Source organism: Gavia stellata, chromosome 5 (genome assembly GCF_030936135.1).
Source record: "Gavia stellata isolate bGavSte3 chromosome 5, bGavSte3.hap2, whole genome shotgun sequence".
Taxonomy (NCBI): domain Eukaryota; kingdom Metazoa; phylum Chordata; class Aves; order Gaviiformes; family Gaviidae; genus Gavia; species Gavia stellata.
The window spans coordinates 42,704,949-42,722,598 of NC_082598.1; the positions used below are offsets into that span (position 1 = coordinate 42,704,949).

Sequence of the window (17,650 nt, forward strand, 5' to 3'; positions counted from 1 at the left end):
AGTGGCACCCATCTGACTTTCTACATTTCATCTTCCTTACCTGTATGTTGTATTTTGTACATATGCAGGGAAGGGTTTAAGGTGAAAAGTTACAGATTAAGAGAAGCGCAATACCCATAAATGACAATAGAACATAACTGGAAAAATTAATCTTGTACCTAGATTGCCTGGCTCTGAAAACTAGCCTACTAGAAATAAAATTGGGTTAGACCTACTAACTCAATGGTTCTACTTTTGTTGGGGGAAACATTTTTTTTGGATAGGTGTTCACATTAGGAGCTCCTTATGGGAGAAGACTCTTAACTTCTTGGGATAATACATTCAATTGAACTGTGCTTCACTGCTGCTTTGAACATACATAGCTGTGCTTCCAAGTAAACTAGGCAACTTAATATGTCTATGGCTATCTGCAAAACTTAACTAGTAGGTACGGCAAATGGTCCGACATAAACTGCAGTTCTGTACAATCACAGGACTAACAAGTAATTTAAACGCAGAATAGTGTAGACGTAGGGGTCAGTGTTCCAAGCACTAATTTATGCGATCAGAATGGTTTCCCTACATTCAAAATAGAGCAGAAAGACAGACTTTGGCTTGCAGTAAAATACTACTGCCACCTTAAAATCATAGTCTACTGTTAGCTGCCAGATCTAAATAAATCGTTGTTCAAAATGCTGGATTACAGCAGTACCAAGCTGCAAGCTGACAGTCTTGTCACGAGCAGTTATTGCAAGGCTCACTGAATTGATGCCAAAATAGTATTAATCACTATATTAAAATGTGTATCTAACTTCAAGTCCTTCACAGCAAGACTGTGTATCTTCACCCATATTCTGTTTTAAACATTCACAATACAAAACAACCTTAAGTCTCCAGGATTTCTCAGGAAATATGTCCTGCAATATTCTGATGAGTTTTCTTCCAGTGACACGACTTTTTTTCCCCCTCCTCCCACTGTGTTTTCTTCTTTCATTCATCCTGACATATATAGCCTACCTTGCAGAATTGCAAGGGGAGCTGGCAGGGATCCAGGATGGTTAACCTGTCAGCACAGGCAGCAGTGAGGTGGTGACTCAGCAGAGGCACTGTGCGTCTTTGCAGTCTGCTGCACCACTGCTCACTCGCAACTTTCCTTGAGGCAAGTCTTGTCTTTGACATTGAATGTATCCACAGTTCCTGTTCATCCTTATTTTGATGGAAGGGAGGACATGTCCTCCTCTGAACCTGAAAACATGGAGCTGCTCTACAGAAGCTAATAACCCAAGGAACAGAGGCTCTATGTGATCTGAGGATTATTTGAGGTTTAACCTGAAAAGGTGGCTAACAATTTTGTAAAGCAGCTCATTAAGAACCAGACCTTCACTTACACTGCAGTGTTAAAACTATTTTAGAACAGCATAATTTCACTGCATTTGTGCCACACCGCATTCTGTACAACCCCAACATGACAGATGACGCACAAAAATCCAACATACTTGCTACATATGCTGGGGTTATTTAGAGTAAGATTAAATTATCTGGTGTTCAGAAACAAGATGTCTACTTTTAAAGGAGTTATATTGAATAGTACAAAAGGACATCAATGTCACCAAGCATGTATTAAGATACTCTTTTTGGTCTTCGTTCTTCAAACTGCTTTTTTAATGACAAGAATTTATTTGACTCCCTCTTGTGGCAAGAATAATGCACTATCATGTTCTTTGGTAAAAATTAGTCCTTGAACAGAAATTAGAATTTATATATATATATACTGCATCATCTAGTCATCAGTATGTTGTGGTGACTCATGAGGAGACTGCACACACCTATCCCCTGCTGCTTAGGTATTCTTGAAACTAACTAAAAAAGTACCTAAGCATGACTTAAACTGTTACCTTTCAGTTGTATATGATGAAGGGTAGGGAAAAATAGATTGTCAACTATATGTATTGCACCCTGCCTAACTTGCTAATGCAGATTAGACTATATTGTGTCTCATAGAGGACTCTGTCCTTAAATATAAATCTCTCGAACATCTCAGCACAGAATATCTGGATAACATAGCTTAATTTATTTTTGATGTTTTTCACAGGTGCAAATCTGAACCTTGTAAGGGGTGGGAGGAAAGCTACGAGCGTAAAAGAGTCAGTGAATGGCAGTGAGGAAGCATAAATTGGGTTTCAACAATGCTGCAAATCTCCTTTCTTTCTTTCTAGTATCTACTAGCTGATAAAGCTTTCATTTACACTTTTAACTCATGAAGGCTTTCTTCATAATAATTAATAGCTATAAAACTCTGAAACGAAGAACTGAGATTTTTGTCATAGCATGGGGCATACTTTGGTAACTTTGGATATTAAGCAATAATCTTGGAAATGGACATAGGAGAGGAAAAATCCTCATAAAACACACTAAGGTCTTGGTGACCTCAAAGGGCAAATTAAATGTATACACAGGAAGTATCTACCATAGCTTTTGAGAAAGCAGGTCTGAAAAGTTTTGTTTCAAGACAACAGACTCCAGTTCTGTGGTTTCTCACAAAATCTGTTACTGCATAGTTATGAATTTAAAAAAAAAAAAAAGCTAGGCTCACTGCAGGGTAGGACTAATCATACAGGTGGCTTTAGAGCTTGATAAAGCTACTTTACAGATTAATCTCTTGAGATAACCTCTGTTTATGCTGCTTCAGAAGTCTGATGGTACAGACACAAGAGTCTGTTTGCTAGTTTGAAAGGGGCTTTAAAATACTATATTGTAAACTCTGCTTTAGTCACTTATCCTTCTTTGTAAAAAGTCTTACAGGTTGCTAACAGAATGAATGACACTATGACTACCAATATCAAATTAATATGCTTTTCAAATCTAGGACTTGAAGTGAGAACAAATTATTTGGAGGTAGATACACAGAGATTCAGTTACCACTTCTTCACATAGACGAAAAAATTACTATGGTGCACTGAATAATCATTCAGTATCTTAGAGTTTCTCTTTTTAAGGGCTTGCATGGTGGCACCCCACAATCTATTTCCACACTTCAGAGAAGAACTGATGAGGACTTAACTGAAGAATAACTGAAAGGCTTTATCAAACATGAAGTGTGTACTTAAGCTCAACACTGATGTTCTGAAAACACCTTATCAGCTGTCACCTGGGACTAGATAGACCTAACCTCAAAAATACCCCTTTTATCTGTCCAGCCATGTGAAGTTAGTTTTCTGAACATAACCACCATTATGATCTTAATAGAACCAAGCTAGCTGCCTTGTATTTCAAGCCTGATGGAAAGGATGAGGCAACTGGGCATTTCATTACCTATTTCTCATGAGGTACTCATTCCAAAATTGTTTGGAAGATTTCTATAAAAGCATTGAGTTGCACTATATATACACACATACATATATACACGTTAAAATATTTTTTAAAGCCCATTTTATCTTAAATATGGCCAAACACTGTTACTCTTAACCAATAATCTAGTGGCTGGGGTACCTGCCTGGAAAGTGTGAGAGACAGTTCCTCAGATGGAGAGGATTTAGTATCGTCCCTCCTCGATTCTGTGTCTTTCTCTCCTGGCGTATCACCGAACTGCAGGCTATTCTAGAAACCAGGTGCTCTTGGAGACTTTAATAGCTTGTGTGGAGAAAAGAATAAAAAAATCAACTGATTAATAAAGCTCGCAAGAGCTATATCTTTAGTGAAGTGGTAAAGGCCTTACAAGTTATGCTTTTGAGACCTAGCACTGATATTAACGATAAACCGACGCAGGAGTATTCTTCTAGTTAACTTGCATTTTTTCCAGCATAGCTTTGCCTTGGGAGATATTGGCATACCCAAAATGGGGCCACCACAAGTTTATTTCATGCCTCCATTACTTCTCTTTCAATGCTGTAATGCAAAATATTGTAAGAAGCAAACATCAATCTATTAAGTTTTCAAAGTTTTCTACCTGTAAAAAGATTCTGTTTTCTTCTTGACCCGAAATAAAAGTAGAACCTTTCATGATGACCTCATCTACTTGTTTGGTAGCAGAAGACTAATGTGGCAGGAATACACACTTGAGACTCTAGGCTAAGTCTTGAAGCATGCTTGGGCTATGTTTCCCATGCCACTCTGGCATTCACCTTAGTAAAACTGTAATTGTGGGATTAAAAACAGTTATGCAAAGGGTTTCTCTCAGTAAAAACTGAGAGGAAAACAGGAGGGCATGATAAGCATCTCCAAAGCTGTATGTTTGGAGGTGAGGTTAATTCTTTAATTAACGTCACCTTGCAATAGGGAAGAACCTTATCCTGAAATAGTAATGGGTGACAGAACTTAGCATTTGTTAGCTTTAATACTGAAATGGGAAATATTAGTGCCTTTCATATCACTGAACCAATTCACTGCATGAGGTTGGAATTTGGGTAAGCTAAGCTAGGGTATAAAAAGGATACTCGTGATGGGGGTGGGGGAGTTATGCCTTTATTCTAAAGTCACCTAGAACACTTTTCACCAAGCTACTGAGAAAAATGTCATTCCTCTGGGTGCCATTTTGTCTAGCCTCTACTATGGTTAAGTTTTGGTATACTAGAAATTATGGTGTGATACTAATATTAGAAAGCATTTCCCAAAGACACCTCAGGGCAGCACTCTTCACCCTTTCCAGGAAGAAAATTAGGTTTGTACCTCATTAGTGAGCTTTTGTACCTCATTTCTGCTTAACCTTAGGTTATGAAACATAATTCATCCCTTAAACAAGGTTCAGATTTGAAATTTAATATTCCTTCCTTATGTGTGCAGGGTTTTATAAGCAAACAATTTAATATGTATGTTGATTTAAACAATTTTTCCAGCTGAAGGAGGAGCCTTTGTCACTGATTGTCCTGTATTTATATAATATCAACCCATGGACTCTATGAAGTGCCTAGCTGTTTTTACATACAGGAAATAACATCATCAGTCAGGATCAAGTTTCCTGTGATGTTGTGTGTAACTCTTAATAGTGAATGCTGTAGACAGACTTAAAATTATCAAGCTTTTGTTCGTTGCATAACTGTCAATGTTGTATCTGCTTGAAAGGCACTGCAGTTTATTCCTAATTTATTCCTAAGCTAATAATCTATACCACAGAAAATATTTACAACTTTAATGGATTGCAGGATAAAAAACCCTGCTGGATTTCTCATATATGCATCTCTGCTGAACACACACTGCACATCAGGAAGAATTCCTATAGCTAAACTACATTATGCTTCTTCAAATAAAACCACTGCAATCTGACTTACTGAAATAAAAAAAGTGAAAGTTTATATATAATGAGCTTCCCACCACCTACTTTTCTGCTATCAGTTTTCTAGGCCTCTCTTTCTATGCAAAGCATTTCAGCAATATACTTAAATGAGTGGATGTTGTGTAATATGATTATGTGCTTTTCTAAACTGAGGAATGTGTCCTACTTGCTGCATGTTACACGTTGCTGCCTTGATTCTTTAATTGGAAGACAAATTATGTGATGATACTTCTATATTCCTGGCAGCTGTCAAATGCTAAAGCAGAGGCTTAGGGGATTGTTTGGTTTTTTTAATTTTTCTGTGCACTGAAAACTACTATCACTTCCTCTATCTCTTATGTTTTTAGCTCTGAAGGGAAAGATCACATTTGATTCAGGTAATCTTTTTTTTCTCTGTCTCATCCCAATATACTACCCTAACTTGTATTACAGGAATTTGCACGTATGTATAATTAGGGTAAAAAACAATCAGCCTCCAAAGCGTATATAGGCAGATCTGAGGTGAGCTGGCCTACCACTGAGGAAACACGGCTGTAAGCTTCCCCACTCGATCTCTAGCACCCAGCTCCAGCCACAGACGTGTTCGCCATGAGGGGTTAACTGCCTTCGCCCTCTTCCCGCCTCCTTCCCCCCTCAGGCGCTGTGACGCCTGCTCCAGCCCGGGGCTAACGCAGCCTGCAGGCTACCGCTGTGCCCCCTCTAATCCTCCTTCTCTTGCCAGCCAACTCCAGAACAGGCTGGCTCCGGAGCTGATGCGTCGATGTAAACCTGCGTATCGCCCTAGCAAAAGCGCCTATTCACCCTGCAGCAAGGTGGGAAGGAAAGGCGCCGTGCGCCCCCCGCCGCCAGCTCCTCAGGCTGGGGCTCCGTCCCCTCAGCGGGCGGGGGCTGGCGGCGGTGGCCGAGCCCACCTCCTGCGGGACCTCGTCTTTCTCCCGAGACACCCGCTAACCTGCTCCCTCCCGGCCTTCTCAGGGGCGGCTCCTCCCAGCCTCTCCGGGGGTACCTACCCCCCCGCCGCCTCCTGCGGGCGGGCACGCCGGTGCCCCGCGGCGGCCGTTAAACGCCCGTCGCCGGCCGGCGCGCGAGGGGGTGGGCGGGGCCGGCCAGGCGCACGCCGCCGCCTGCGCACGCGCGGAGGCGCGGTGCACGACCTCGGAAGCGGCGGGGAGGGCGGGAGCGATGCGGCCGGCGGGAGCATGACAGGTGGCGGGAAGCGGAGGCCGCGCGGGGCGGCGGGCCCGGCCGGCGAGCAGGTGGCCGTTAGCGGCGCGGGAGCAGGCTTGGGGAGGGGGGAGGGGGGGCCGCCGCGCCTGAGGGGGCCGAGCCTGCCAGCGGGCCCCAGCAGCCGTGTCCTGAAGCGTGCCCGGGCCGGGGGGCCGTAGGCCTGAATCGGCGCGGATTCCTTGTCGTAGTGCCGGGCCTCTGCCTCCTTGCCCCCCGCCCCCCCCCCCCCCCCCCCCCCGTTCTGGTTTGCTCCGTAGCTTTGAGGAAAGCCCCTGGGCCCCTCGTTCTCCAACACGGGAGCCTCTCCCGGGCTTCTCCCCGGTGACGGCCGCGTTTCAGGTGTGCTGTGAGCAGCACCCCCGCAGCCTCCTCATCCGCCCGGGGTGCCTGCTGCTAGGAGCAACCACTCGTGGTATAGTTAAGTACCTGATGGCGGCCCGCTTCAGGGGTGAAGTGTCTGCCTCACTGTACTGTCCGAACAAGAGAAAAGAAACCTTGCTTTTTTATTGTTATTATTCTTTAAAACAGAGGGGTAATGATTCCTACCAATTCTTGGAGCCTTATGTGGCAATGAGGTAGTTGAGGTTACCGCGTTAGTGGTGTGCATGCTTGAATGGATCATTTCCTAGCCTGTTCCAGTTCATGTTACATGTTTTTTTAAAACACCTTAAATTTTAAGCTACTTTTAAAATGCTGTGCTGTAAACTGTACCAGTTCAGATGTTGAATAGCGGAGTGGTTCAGATAGTAGAGACTTGGAGGACTTCTGCTGTGTCATTTAACCAGATGTGACAAAATAGTATCCATGCTTCCAACTGTCTGTAAAACACGAGCTTCTTGGATGCAAGCTGCTGTGTGATTGGAAATGGTCATTTTAAAATAATGTAGAACTTAGATTAAACTTCGGGATTGCATAGTCCTTTGCTTGAGTAACTAATAAAAGTGATTCTGTTTGTTATATTGACCCATTAATATCAAAGTAGCACTTTGCTATTTCAAACATGTTTAACACGTGTCTCAGATAATGCACTTTTAAGGGATTCTGTGCAAAACAGATGTTCTAATTGGTATATATGCTGCTTTAAGTAACAAGCATGACTTAATGGTCTTAATCATTGTTCCTCCATTAACACAGAAGCTTTGTAAAATCCTTTAGTAGAACTGACAGGAAGCAACTAAATGAACTTTGTTTTATTTTTATCTGCAGTGTGAAAAAAATGGAGGTGTCAAGAAGAGAAGGTCAAATCAGGCAGATATCCCTGACAATCTTCGTCAAGAAACGGAAACATGCTATCGGCTTAGACTGCCTGAAGACTTCTACCAGTTTTGGAAGTTTTGTGAGGAACTAGAACCTGAGAAACCAAGTGGTGGGTTTTTAAATATTTTTTGCCTTTTCTAACTTTCACTCTCAAAACCAGCCTGAAGTCAGGCAAACTGCAGGCGGTCAGACGCATTCTAATGCTGCTTCAGTTTTCAGTTAAGGTGCAGGATATATACATGAGTGTAAACAAGAATACTGGAAATAATCATGAAGATGTTGGTCCACTTCAAGCTTCCTAAAATATAATTACTTAAATTGTTGAATACAAAGGGACTAAATGCTGTCTAAATCTGCCTTTCTTGCAAGTATGTTTAAAATGTTTAGTATGGCACTGAAGTTTCCTCATATCAATCCAGGTTTCAGCTTCCCCAAATTTATTATGTAACAGAATGTGGGATCCCTAGCTGCTCTAGAAATGGCAGCTTCTTTTAGAATCATAGAACGGTTTGGGTTGGAAGGGATCTTTAAAGGTCATCTAGTCCAATCCCCCCTGCAATGAGCAGAGACATCTTCAAATAGATCAGGTTGCTCAGAGCCCTGTCCAGCCTGACCTTGAATGTTTCCAGGGATGGGGCATCTACCACCTCTCTGGGTAACCTGTTCCAGTGTTTCACCAGCCCCATCGTAAAAAATTTCTAATATCTAGTCTAAATCTACCCTCTTTTAGTATAAAACCATTAGCCCTTGTCCTATCACAACAGGCCCTATTAAAAAGTCTGTCCCAAACTTTCCTATAAGCCCTCTTTGAAAGGCCGCAGTAGGGTCTCCCTGGAGCCTTCTCTGGCTCCTGAGCTAAACAACCCCAACTCTCTCAGCCTTTCCTCCCAGGAGAGGTGTTCCAACCCTCTGATGATTTTCGTGGCCCTCCTCTGGACCCACTCCAACAGGTCCATGTCTTTCGTGTGCTGGGGGCTCCAGAGCTGAACACAGTACTCCAGGTGGGGTCTCACCAGGGCGGAGTAGAGGGGGAGAATCACCTCCCTCGACCTGCTGGCCACGCTTCTTTTGATGCAGCCCAGGATACTGTTGGCCTTCTGGGCTGCGAGCACACATTGCCAGCTCACGTCCAGCTTTTCGTCCACCAGTACTACCAGGTCCTGCTCCGCAGGGCTGTTCTCGATCCCTTCATCCCTCAGCTTGTATTGATACTGGGGGTTGCCCCGACCCAGGCGCAGGACCTTGCACTTGTCCTTGTTGAACCTCATAAAGTTCACATGGGCCCACTTCTGGAGCTTGTCCAGGTCCTTCTGGATGGCATCACATCCCTGAGGCGTGTCAACCACACCACTCAGTTTGGTGTTGTCTGCAAACTTGCTGAGGGTGCACTCAATCCCACTGCCTGTGTCATTGATTGAAGATACTAAACAGTACTGGTTACAGTACGGACCCCTAAGGGACACCGCTCATCACTGATCTCCATCTGAACATTGAGCTGTTGACCACTACTTCTTAGGAGAAAGTAAACCACTTCATGCTTTGCTTTTCAGATGCACTTGTGTCAAGTGTTGGACTTACGCTTGTTGGACCATATGATATTCTTGCTGGAAAACACAAAAAAGCAAAATCAACAGATCTGGACTTCAATCTTCATTGGAGATTCTTCTATGATCCCCCAGAATTCCAGACTATACTTGTCGGGGATAGCAAAACACAGTATCACATGGGATATTTCAGGTATTTTATTTAATATATGCTCTTGCTGGACTATAATTATGTGTAGCTTTTTCTCCTCTTTTCCACAAGACAGGATTTGAGAACTGTGCGCTATCACCAAACAAGGATCTTTCTCTTCTTTAATAGGATATTAACACATGGCTTGATATCTTTTATTAAAAAAGACCAAAGATATTGGAGTTGAAGACCAGATTTAAATATTTATTAAACTACCTCTCCCAACCCTCCAGAGCACCTTTACTTATTAACCTTTAAGTTTTGCCATGATACTTAGAAGAAAAAGTTAAGCCTTATGAAATAAAGGGAACATGCATTCTCTTCGCATGTATTGATACAAGCTCCTTTCAAGGCCATGCTGTAAGATTTTTGAGCTTTAGATCCAAGGGCATTTCTTGTTAGGTTTCTGAAGGAGATAGCAGCATGGTGAGAAGGCAAATTACTTTTACTTTGAAACAGGAGAAATGGACACAGCTTGACTGACTGTGTGTACTTTTTCAAAATAGGGATGTGCCAGATGAGCTTCCAGTGTGGGTTGGTGCAAATGAAGCTAAGAAGGGCTGTGTGATTTCACAAGTTGGTGATAATGTCTTTGCCGCAGTCAAGTAAGGTTCATATTTACTTCTATGTATACAAAGTAGAGTAGAAGAGAAACTATCAGTCGGAAGATGCAATGTGGGATAATGCAGCTAACTTATTATGTATCTTTCTTTCTCAGGAAACCCTCACTTATTTTCCGCTCCTGCTAACAAGTTTAATGGTACTCTCAAAAGCCTTAATAGGCTTCTTGACAGTGGTGTCATTTTATGAGTAAAATAGATAAGTGTTAATTTTACCTCATTATTTAAATATATTGGCAAGGGTAGGTGCTATAGGAAAAAAAATGCCCACTGGGTGTGTTAAAATACTTCCTAAGTAAAGAGTAAGTAAACAAAGGGCATCTCAAACAGTGGTGAAGGAAATCTGAGTATTGTACTAAATGAGTAGCATCTGGCTCTTCTTGCCTATATAATGAATAACTACAAGAAGTACCATTTCTGACCTGTGGCAGGATAACATTTATATGGATATGTAATTCAGTATGATTCATGAAGGTTTACATGGTACTGCATCATGAATGTAAACAACAGATTTCATAACCTGTCAGTTAAAAATGGAAAGATCTCTAAGGACAGACGCGTGTCAGTAAGTGAAAGCATACTGAAGAAAAGCTTCTGCAACAGAACCCTTGTGTAGTGCAGAGTTAAATGGGGACATTTGTTTTGAAAGCACTATGATGAAACTCATAAATATGTATTTATGTGCATGACTTGAATGACATACAGTGTATACGGCACTGAAGCAGCAAACTGAATTCTTAAGATAGAAAGATGAACAACTACTGAGTCCGGCAGAATCTTCAGCACCTGCAGATTGCATAAACTATATTGTACTGTAAATACAGATAGGAAATGCCAAAGTACTGTCTCTGCCAAACTTTTTTTCCTTTCTTGTTAAGAGGCTTGCATTCCCAAGCCTGTGTGTATAAATAAACCCGTGACTGCTAATCTTCATTATAAGATTTGGAGGTTTAGTGATCAGAAGGCTATTCACTTCTTTGTTTTCTGTTAAGCTCTTTTAAGACATGTTTCTTCTGTTTGCAGATTATTTTTGTCAAAAAAACTTAAGGAAGTGACCGATAAAAAGAAAAATGCTATTTTGAAAGACATAGATGAAAAACTAACAAGAACAGCAAAAGAACTGGGTTATTCTCTGGAACAAAAAACCATGAAGATGAAACAGAGAGATAAGAAAGTATGACTTTCCTGATCCACTGGAGAGAATTAAGTTCTGTTAAACTTCTTTCATTTACTTGCCTGATTTTTTTTATTTTGTGGTTTTTTCCTCCTAGTCAGTAAAGATGCTTCATTTAGGAATTTCCAGAGCTAATCAGCTCTCTCTACAAAACCTGAGGAGAGGGAAGATTAATACAAGTGTGTTCCAAATAATAGGATTAAATCAAAACACTTAACTCTTGTAAACCATAGCTTGGCATTCAATTAAAGAAAAAAAAAAAAGGGAAATAGTCTAAAAACTAAAACAAATGGGGAGCATGGAGAAAAATGCTTCAGAGTGAAGATTCATGTAAACAGTTGGGTTGGATCTATTGGAAACGGGAACATTAAGGATGATGTGGATTAGTAATAGAGATTTTTCGCAGACCTATCAGAAATAATTATGGTAGGGCGTGACTAAATAAATGTAGTACAGTGCTACACAAGTGACTACAAGGATTCCTAGATTTCAGAACTTGGATGAAATGGAGTTTGCAGTTATTTTAAACTTCAGTAGTTAAAAGTAACTGCTATATACTTCAAAACTAAGATGATGTCCTGGAGGCTGGACACTATATTAGATTTGACCACCAGCAGTCAGTGCTAGTGTTGTTTAGTGAGGTGAGTGGGTTTATGTCACAGTATTGACTTACGGTGCTATATTCAGTTTCCTGTCTCTTTTATTTAGGTGGTGACCAAAGCATTTCATGGAGCAGGCCTAGTTGTTCCTGTAGACAAAAACGATGTCGGATACAGAGAACTTCCCGAAACAAATGGTAAATATCTTGTTTACTATATTCTTCTGCTTTATTTAAGTAAACAACCTTCAATTACTCAGCTACTCTGCAAAAGCCAAACTGCTTTTGCATTTCCTACTTGAAGAATATGAGTGGTGGGAGTAAAAGGCAGAAGTCTTAACCGTCACACTTAAGCTCAAAGTATTATCTTTAAATGAACCAGATGAGAATCAATGAAACACGCTAGATCTGAAATAATAATTCCTGAAGTAGTAGTTTAGATGACCCTCTCTTTGGTCTTGGCGCAGCCATGCAGGAAGTAGATCCAAAGAACTGATCTACATTCAGGGATTTGTGGGTTTATTTCTTATCCCCCCTCTTCTCCCAGTGGTGTTCTAACCAGAATCAGTTCCTTGATGCAAGTTCACCACACAAATGCTTGTCTCTATATGGGGAACTGAGATCGGTGGGCATGGGGCAAGAATGAGCAGCAAAGGAGCAAAGGAAAGGGGAAAGCTTTTTCAGCAGCAGCTCAGGGTGTGTGCACTTAGTTGTCATGTAAGCATGATGCACAGGTGTGTTTTCACGACAAACTACTTCTGTGCAATATTAAATTTCTTTATTTAAACATCGGAATATTTCTGCTTTTGTTTTTTGCAGCTAATCTTAAAAAAATTTGTAAGGCCATTGTTGATGCTCCTACTGATGATGAGAGACTGAAGGCCTTTGCACCCATTCAAGAAATGCTGACCTTTGTTCAGTTCGCTAATGATGAATGTGACTATGGAATGGGATATGAACTGGGTATGGACCTGTTTTGCTATGGATCACATGTGAGTACTACAACAATCATACTTCACAAAATTATGTATTATTTTATGCATGGACTGGGAGTTGTTCTGTGTCGTACACTTTTATTCCCAAGTCTGTCACATAATTATCCCTAGGAATCATGAAAGTCTACAAGAATATTCTTAATTTGTGAAGACTGTTAAAGAGTCATGCTTATGACACCATTCCGTGTTGAATTTAAAATTGCTTTTGTGCAATCCGGAAGCATTTAAACAGCATTTAACTGTTGTGATTTGGTGTGCATAATACCAGGAGTTGTCACTAGACTCCTAAAAATGCAGTATGTCTGATCCAGATATACTGAATAGCTATAGCCCCTTATCCCCAACTACTTGTATGGGCGCAAGCACTCACATTCAACTGGATCAAGAAACAGACTGATGTTTGTAGTAACCCCAGCAAAAAAAAGGGAACCCAAGTCACTTGTCTACCTACAGTGCCTGTGTGGCTGCAAAAAAGACCAGCTAGATGCGTTGCTAAGTTTCCAGTATCTCTCTCTCTGGTTCTGTGTTAAAAAAGAATATCATAAATAAGCGGATTGACTTACTAGCCCTTAATCACATGTAACGATTCTACTTAGCACTTTTTGTTCTGTATTAGCCACTGCCCCACTGATGAAAAAGGTCACGTCTGTAATAAATCTATGGCTAGGAAATAACATATAAAGAAGCTTCAACATAAGTGTAATACGAACGGATGGTCATAGAAACACCTGTGCAAAATAGCTTCTTTTAGTAAAAACAGTATTGGCTAAGGGGTGCTCCAAAGCTTTGTGTAGAAAGATAAAAATCTTGCAATACTAAAGGTAGACAAAGACAACTTGTGCTAAACACTAGTTAAAATATTTAGCCACTGAAACATAGGCAAATTGACTGCTCTGTCCATACAGGGTTAAATTACTAATGTGCTGCTTAGATTTCCTGCCCTGCCCTTCTAAGTTCCCTATACCATCTGAGAACATGTATTTTCCTGCTGATATACCCTGCTTAGTTAGGACCCTTCCTTCAGTGACTACCTGCTTCAGCTGCTTAATTCCTTCCTACATACAGCTGGAAGGGCTGTGAAGGAAATAGTTAATTCCAGCTGGCCGAGTAGGTGGAGGCAAACCCCCATCTTTCATGCTTCATGCCTCTCGGTGCATGAGATGAACCACTGACAAACTCATGCAATGAATAATTATGTCTTTACAGCATTGTGATGTGGCCTGATACCTATCTTACGCAGCAGTTTGAAACAGCTGTAATTTTGCAGCTGCTTTCTGAAAATAGAAGCCTTACTTTGTTTTCTAGTTTAGTAAACAGAAAGGAAAAGCAATGGCTTCACACATAAGTAACACCACGGTTTGGTCGTTGCATTTTTGCCTGTCTGTAGGTGCTCAGAGCTGCTTTCCATTCTGAGTAGGGCTCTGCGTACAGAGCCGGAAGAAACACACTTTATGTGTAGCCTAAGACACAGAACATGACAAAGCTATTCCCCTTCCTAGGAGAGGTGTAATGGGCTGATGTGGACAATAATGATAACAAATTCTGAATTAGCTCTGACTTTTATACAGTTGAAGCGCGCACTTAGATGGTTACTCTGAGTACCATCGTGATCCCCTCAAGCTGTGGAGTGTGACAGGTCGTGGGACTTCAGCCGCAGGCTTAACAAGGGCTTAACAATAGTTACCAGCTATTGCACTGCGAAAAATAGATTTCTGTCTCCCATAGCAGCAGTTCAGGTAACCCAGCCCGGCCTCGCTGTGGCTGTTAGAGGTGCAGCATGGGTATGTGCTCAGTCCTTTTTGGGGGTGGCTGAAGACTTCCAGCAGTTCGAGCGCGGCAGAGCCGAGAGGTGAGGCTGCTCTCGCTGTACGAACAAAGCCACTGACCGCCGGGGCTGCTCTTGTTTTCCCTCTCGCCTACAGTACTTCCACAAGACGGTGGCCCAGCTGCTGCCCCTGGCTTACACCCTGCTGAAGAGGAACCTCTTTGCCGAGATCATCGAGTCGCACTTGGCCGACCGGCGGGCGGAGGCGGTGGACCGGCTCGCCCCCTGAGCCGGGCAGCGGGGCCCCGGCGGGGGGCTGCAGCAGGGCCGAGGCCTTGCGTTCTCGGGCGGGGCGGGGGGGGGTAGCGGTGTCTTCTGGGGTTTTGGTTTTCGTTTGTGTGTGTGTTTCGGTGCTGCGCGGGGCCGTCCCCTGCGGTCAGTAAAGCTTTTCTAAGGAGGGAGGCGCTCCCCGTCCTGCCTGCTCACACCCCACCGACCGCGGGGGGGGGGGGGATCGCTGCGCACGCGCTGAGCCGGCGGGAAGGGGGCAGTCACGTGCTGCTGCTGCGGCAACCGAGGGGCGGAAGTCGTCGCGCGTGACGCTGCGCGCGGGGCGGGGTCTGGCTGCCCCGGGGTCGCGCCGCCGGCGGGGGCACCGCTGCGGCGGCAGCGGGTCGGGCCGCTGCGGTCTTCCGAGAGCGCTGGGGCCCGCGCAGGAGAGCGGGGGCCTTCGGGCCCGCGCTCTGGAGCGCGGCTGGTGGGCTCCGTTCCGCTCTGGATCCGTCCGTCGGTGCCAGGTCAGCGTGCTGCCCCCGCTCCCGGGACTTGCTGCCTCTGCCTGCAGCTCAGGCCGCAGCGCAGCAGGAGCAGCTGAAGTAGCGTCTGGGTTATTCTCCGTTCTCTACTCCTCTCTCAGCCTGAAGCTAAACCTAGACCAGTTAGTGTTACCATGCTACCTGCTTACTGTAACGAAGCACAAAAAGGGCGGGTTACTATTTTACATTTCTTACTTACTCTGTAGGCGTTGGGGAAGTGATTGAATCACAACTGGCTTCTTACTTACACTCCCTTCCCTTGCTCTTGATTTTTTACTCAATTCTGTCCCACCGTTTTAAGTAAACTCAGTTACAGCAGCTTCCCCTAGTGCATTATAACTAAGCACTACTTCTGGTCCCCATCTTCTGGAGGAAACAAATAGGATCAAAAAACCAGCTAACGGACATTACAAGATAAATTAGAAATACTACTGCATTTGCCACCTTATTAGTCAGATGAAGTCAGCCCATTTTCACTAACCTGGACTTTTAAAAATAGAATCAAAGTGATTTTGTACAAGATGCAGTTGTTTTCAAGTTCATCGGTCCAGTGCTCTATTATGTTGTTATTACACTTAAAAGTTTTATTCTCAGGCAACTGCTTGAAGTAACAGTCCAGAAACCAAGGGAAAATAACATTTGCTCTTACTCAGCAGGCCTGCCTTTGTACAGTGACTTGACTTCTATTGTAGCAGTTCATGTCCTTACTAAAGACGCTAGTACTGCAAAGGAAGATCACAGGCCACTAGCAACATTCTCGAAGTTGTCCCTACTTCTTAGCAAACAATTATACTTCCAAAGGTCCCTTCTAGCATAAACTACTAAATAATTCACAATGAAAGTCAGAGTGCTTCAAAAAATGTAGCTTGAGTTTTTAAATGAAAAAGGTATTGTCAGTTCTTGGAATCACATGCTACATCTACTTTTTTAAATTTGACAGCCCCATTCCTTTCACTCAGCATATAAATGTTCCATTTATTCAAACATAAGCACAAGCATACAGGGACTTTTCATGGGACCACAATTTATATTTCATACATAAAAAAGAAAATTCAGTCTCATTCCCCCTTACTTTTTAGGTTCCAAACAGAAGAGACCTTCGTGTATCAATGACCTGTAAATCACACAAGTAACAAAAAATTATTCACGTTTCAGATCATTGTTTTTTAAACATGAACTTAAATCTGCAAAAACGGCGATCTTAGTGCAGATTTTCCAGTCTTTATCTATTAACCTCTAATTGAGAAGGAAAACTGTTACACCAACTGAAAAAATACAAAGTGCTGTACATTATTAATACACATCATCAAGTGATGTCCAACTTACTTTTTTTTAAACCAGAAGTACTAAAAATGTACTGTGCAGAAACTATGTAATCCTGGCTTTTAGACAGTAAAAGCATCATCCACTTTTAACTCTTTTAAATCAGGAAGCCAACTATCTTATGTAATTAAAACAATTTTTAAAATGTCCATTTTGGGAAAAAAAAAACCTAATACTGATCTGTTTGATTGGGTTGATTTGGCTACTGATTGGTAGCCAAATACTAGACAATACAAAGACTGCATCCCCTCCTAAAGTTCATTCTTTTCTTTGCTATCTGCTTACTAGTTTTATATGTAAAATTCCTAGCTGTTCATTTTCTCAGGGGAAAAAAAATACAAAAATCAACACAAATATTGTTTGTTTGTGAAAACAATGAGAAAAAAATGACAGAACAATAAATGGTCATACAGAAGTTTTTAATGTTTGATTAAATCATCACAGTAATCAGAATTTTTACTGTAATGATATGCAGCTCTACCACACTATTATAAATAAAAACATTAAGATCAATATTAAATACAGCTCTAGGCAACATCACAGATTAACAAAGAATGCATTCTTCATGAACCAGGAACTGAATGGTTTAAAAAAAAAAAACAAAAAACCGCTGACACTTTCCCCCTCCCATCCCCCACATTTTTTTCAAATTACTAATTTGAGTAAGGCGCTGGAACTTTTACGTTAGAAAATTTTTGTTGCACAGCGCAGGCACACGTACTTCATTATCAGAACCTCCAATGTGTTTTTACCAGAAGACGTTCTAAATGTCAACAGGGAAAGCACAGGTAAGAAGAGCAAACAGAGATGCACAACTTACATGCAGCACTCGGGATCCATATTGAAATTGTAAAGCACAGCAAGGGTGTGAACTGTATTTTAATTCAGACACTA

The 17,650-nt window shown here is 42.2% G+C and overlaps 1 protein-coding gene across 1 annotated transcript; it reads left to right on the forward strand.

Annotated features, from left to right (window-relative positions):
• The first annotated feature begins 6,432 nt into the window (after positions 1-6,432).
• LOC104250682 (histone PARylation factor 1) lies at positions 6,433-14,912 on the forward strand. Its single transcript, XM_059818061.1, has 8 exons — positions 6,433-6,504; positions 7,682-7,841; positions 9,283-9,469; positions 9,973-10,071; positions 11,110-11,260; positions 11,969-12,056; positions 12,678-12,850; positions 14,776-14,912. The coding sequence occupies exons 1-8, from the start codon at positions 6,448-6,450 to the stop codon at positions 14,905-14,907; spliced, it is 1,047 nt and encodes a 348-aa protein (XP_059674044.1). The 5' UTR covers positions 6,433-6,447; the 3' UTR covers positions 14,908-14,912.
• Positions 14,913-17,650: the final 2,738 nt, after the last annotated feature.

Coding starts and splice junctions, on each gene's coding strand:
- LOC104250682 (XM_059818061.1), top strand. CDS start 6,448: ATGACAGGTGGCGGGAAGCGGAGGCCGCGCGGGGCGGCGGGCCCGGCC. Junction 10,072..11,109: donor AATGTCTTTGCCGCAGTCAA/GTAAGGTTCATA, acceptor TTCTGTTTGCAG/ATTATTTTTGTCAAAAAAAC. Junction 12,057..12,677: donor AGAACTTCCCGAAACAAATG/GTAAATATCTTG, acceptor TGTTTTTTGCAG/CTAATCTTAAAAAAATTTGT.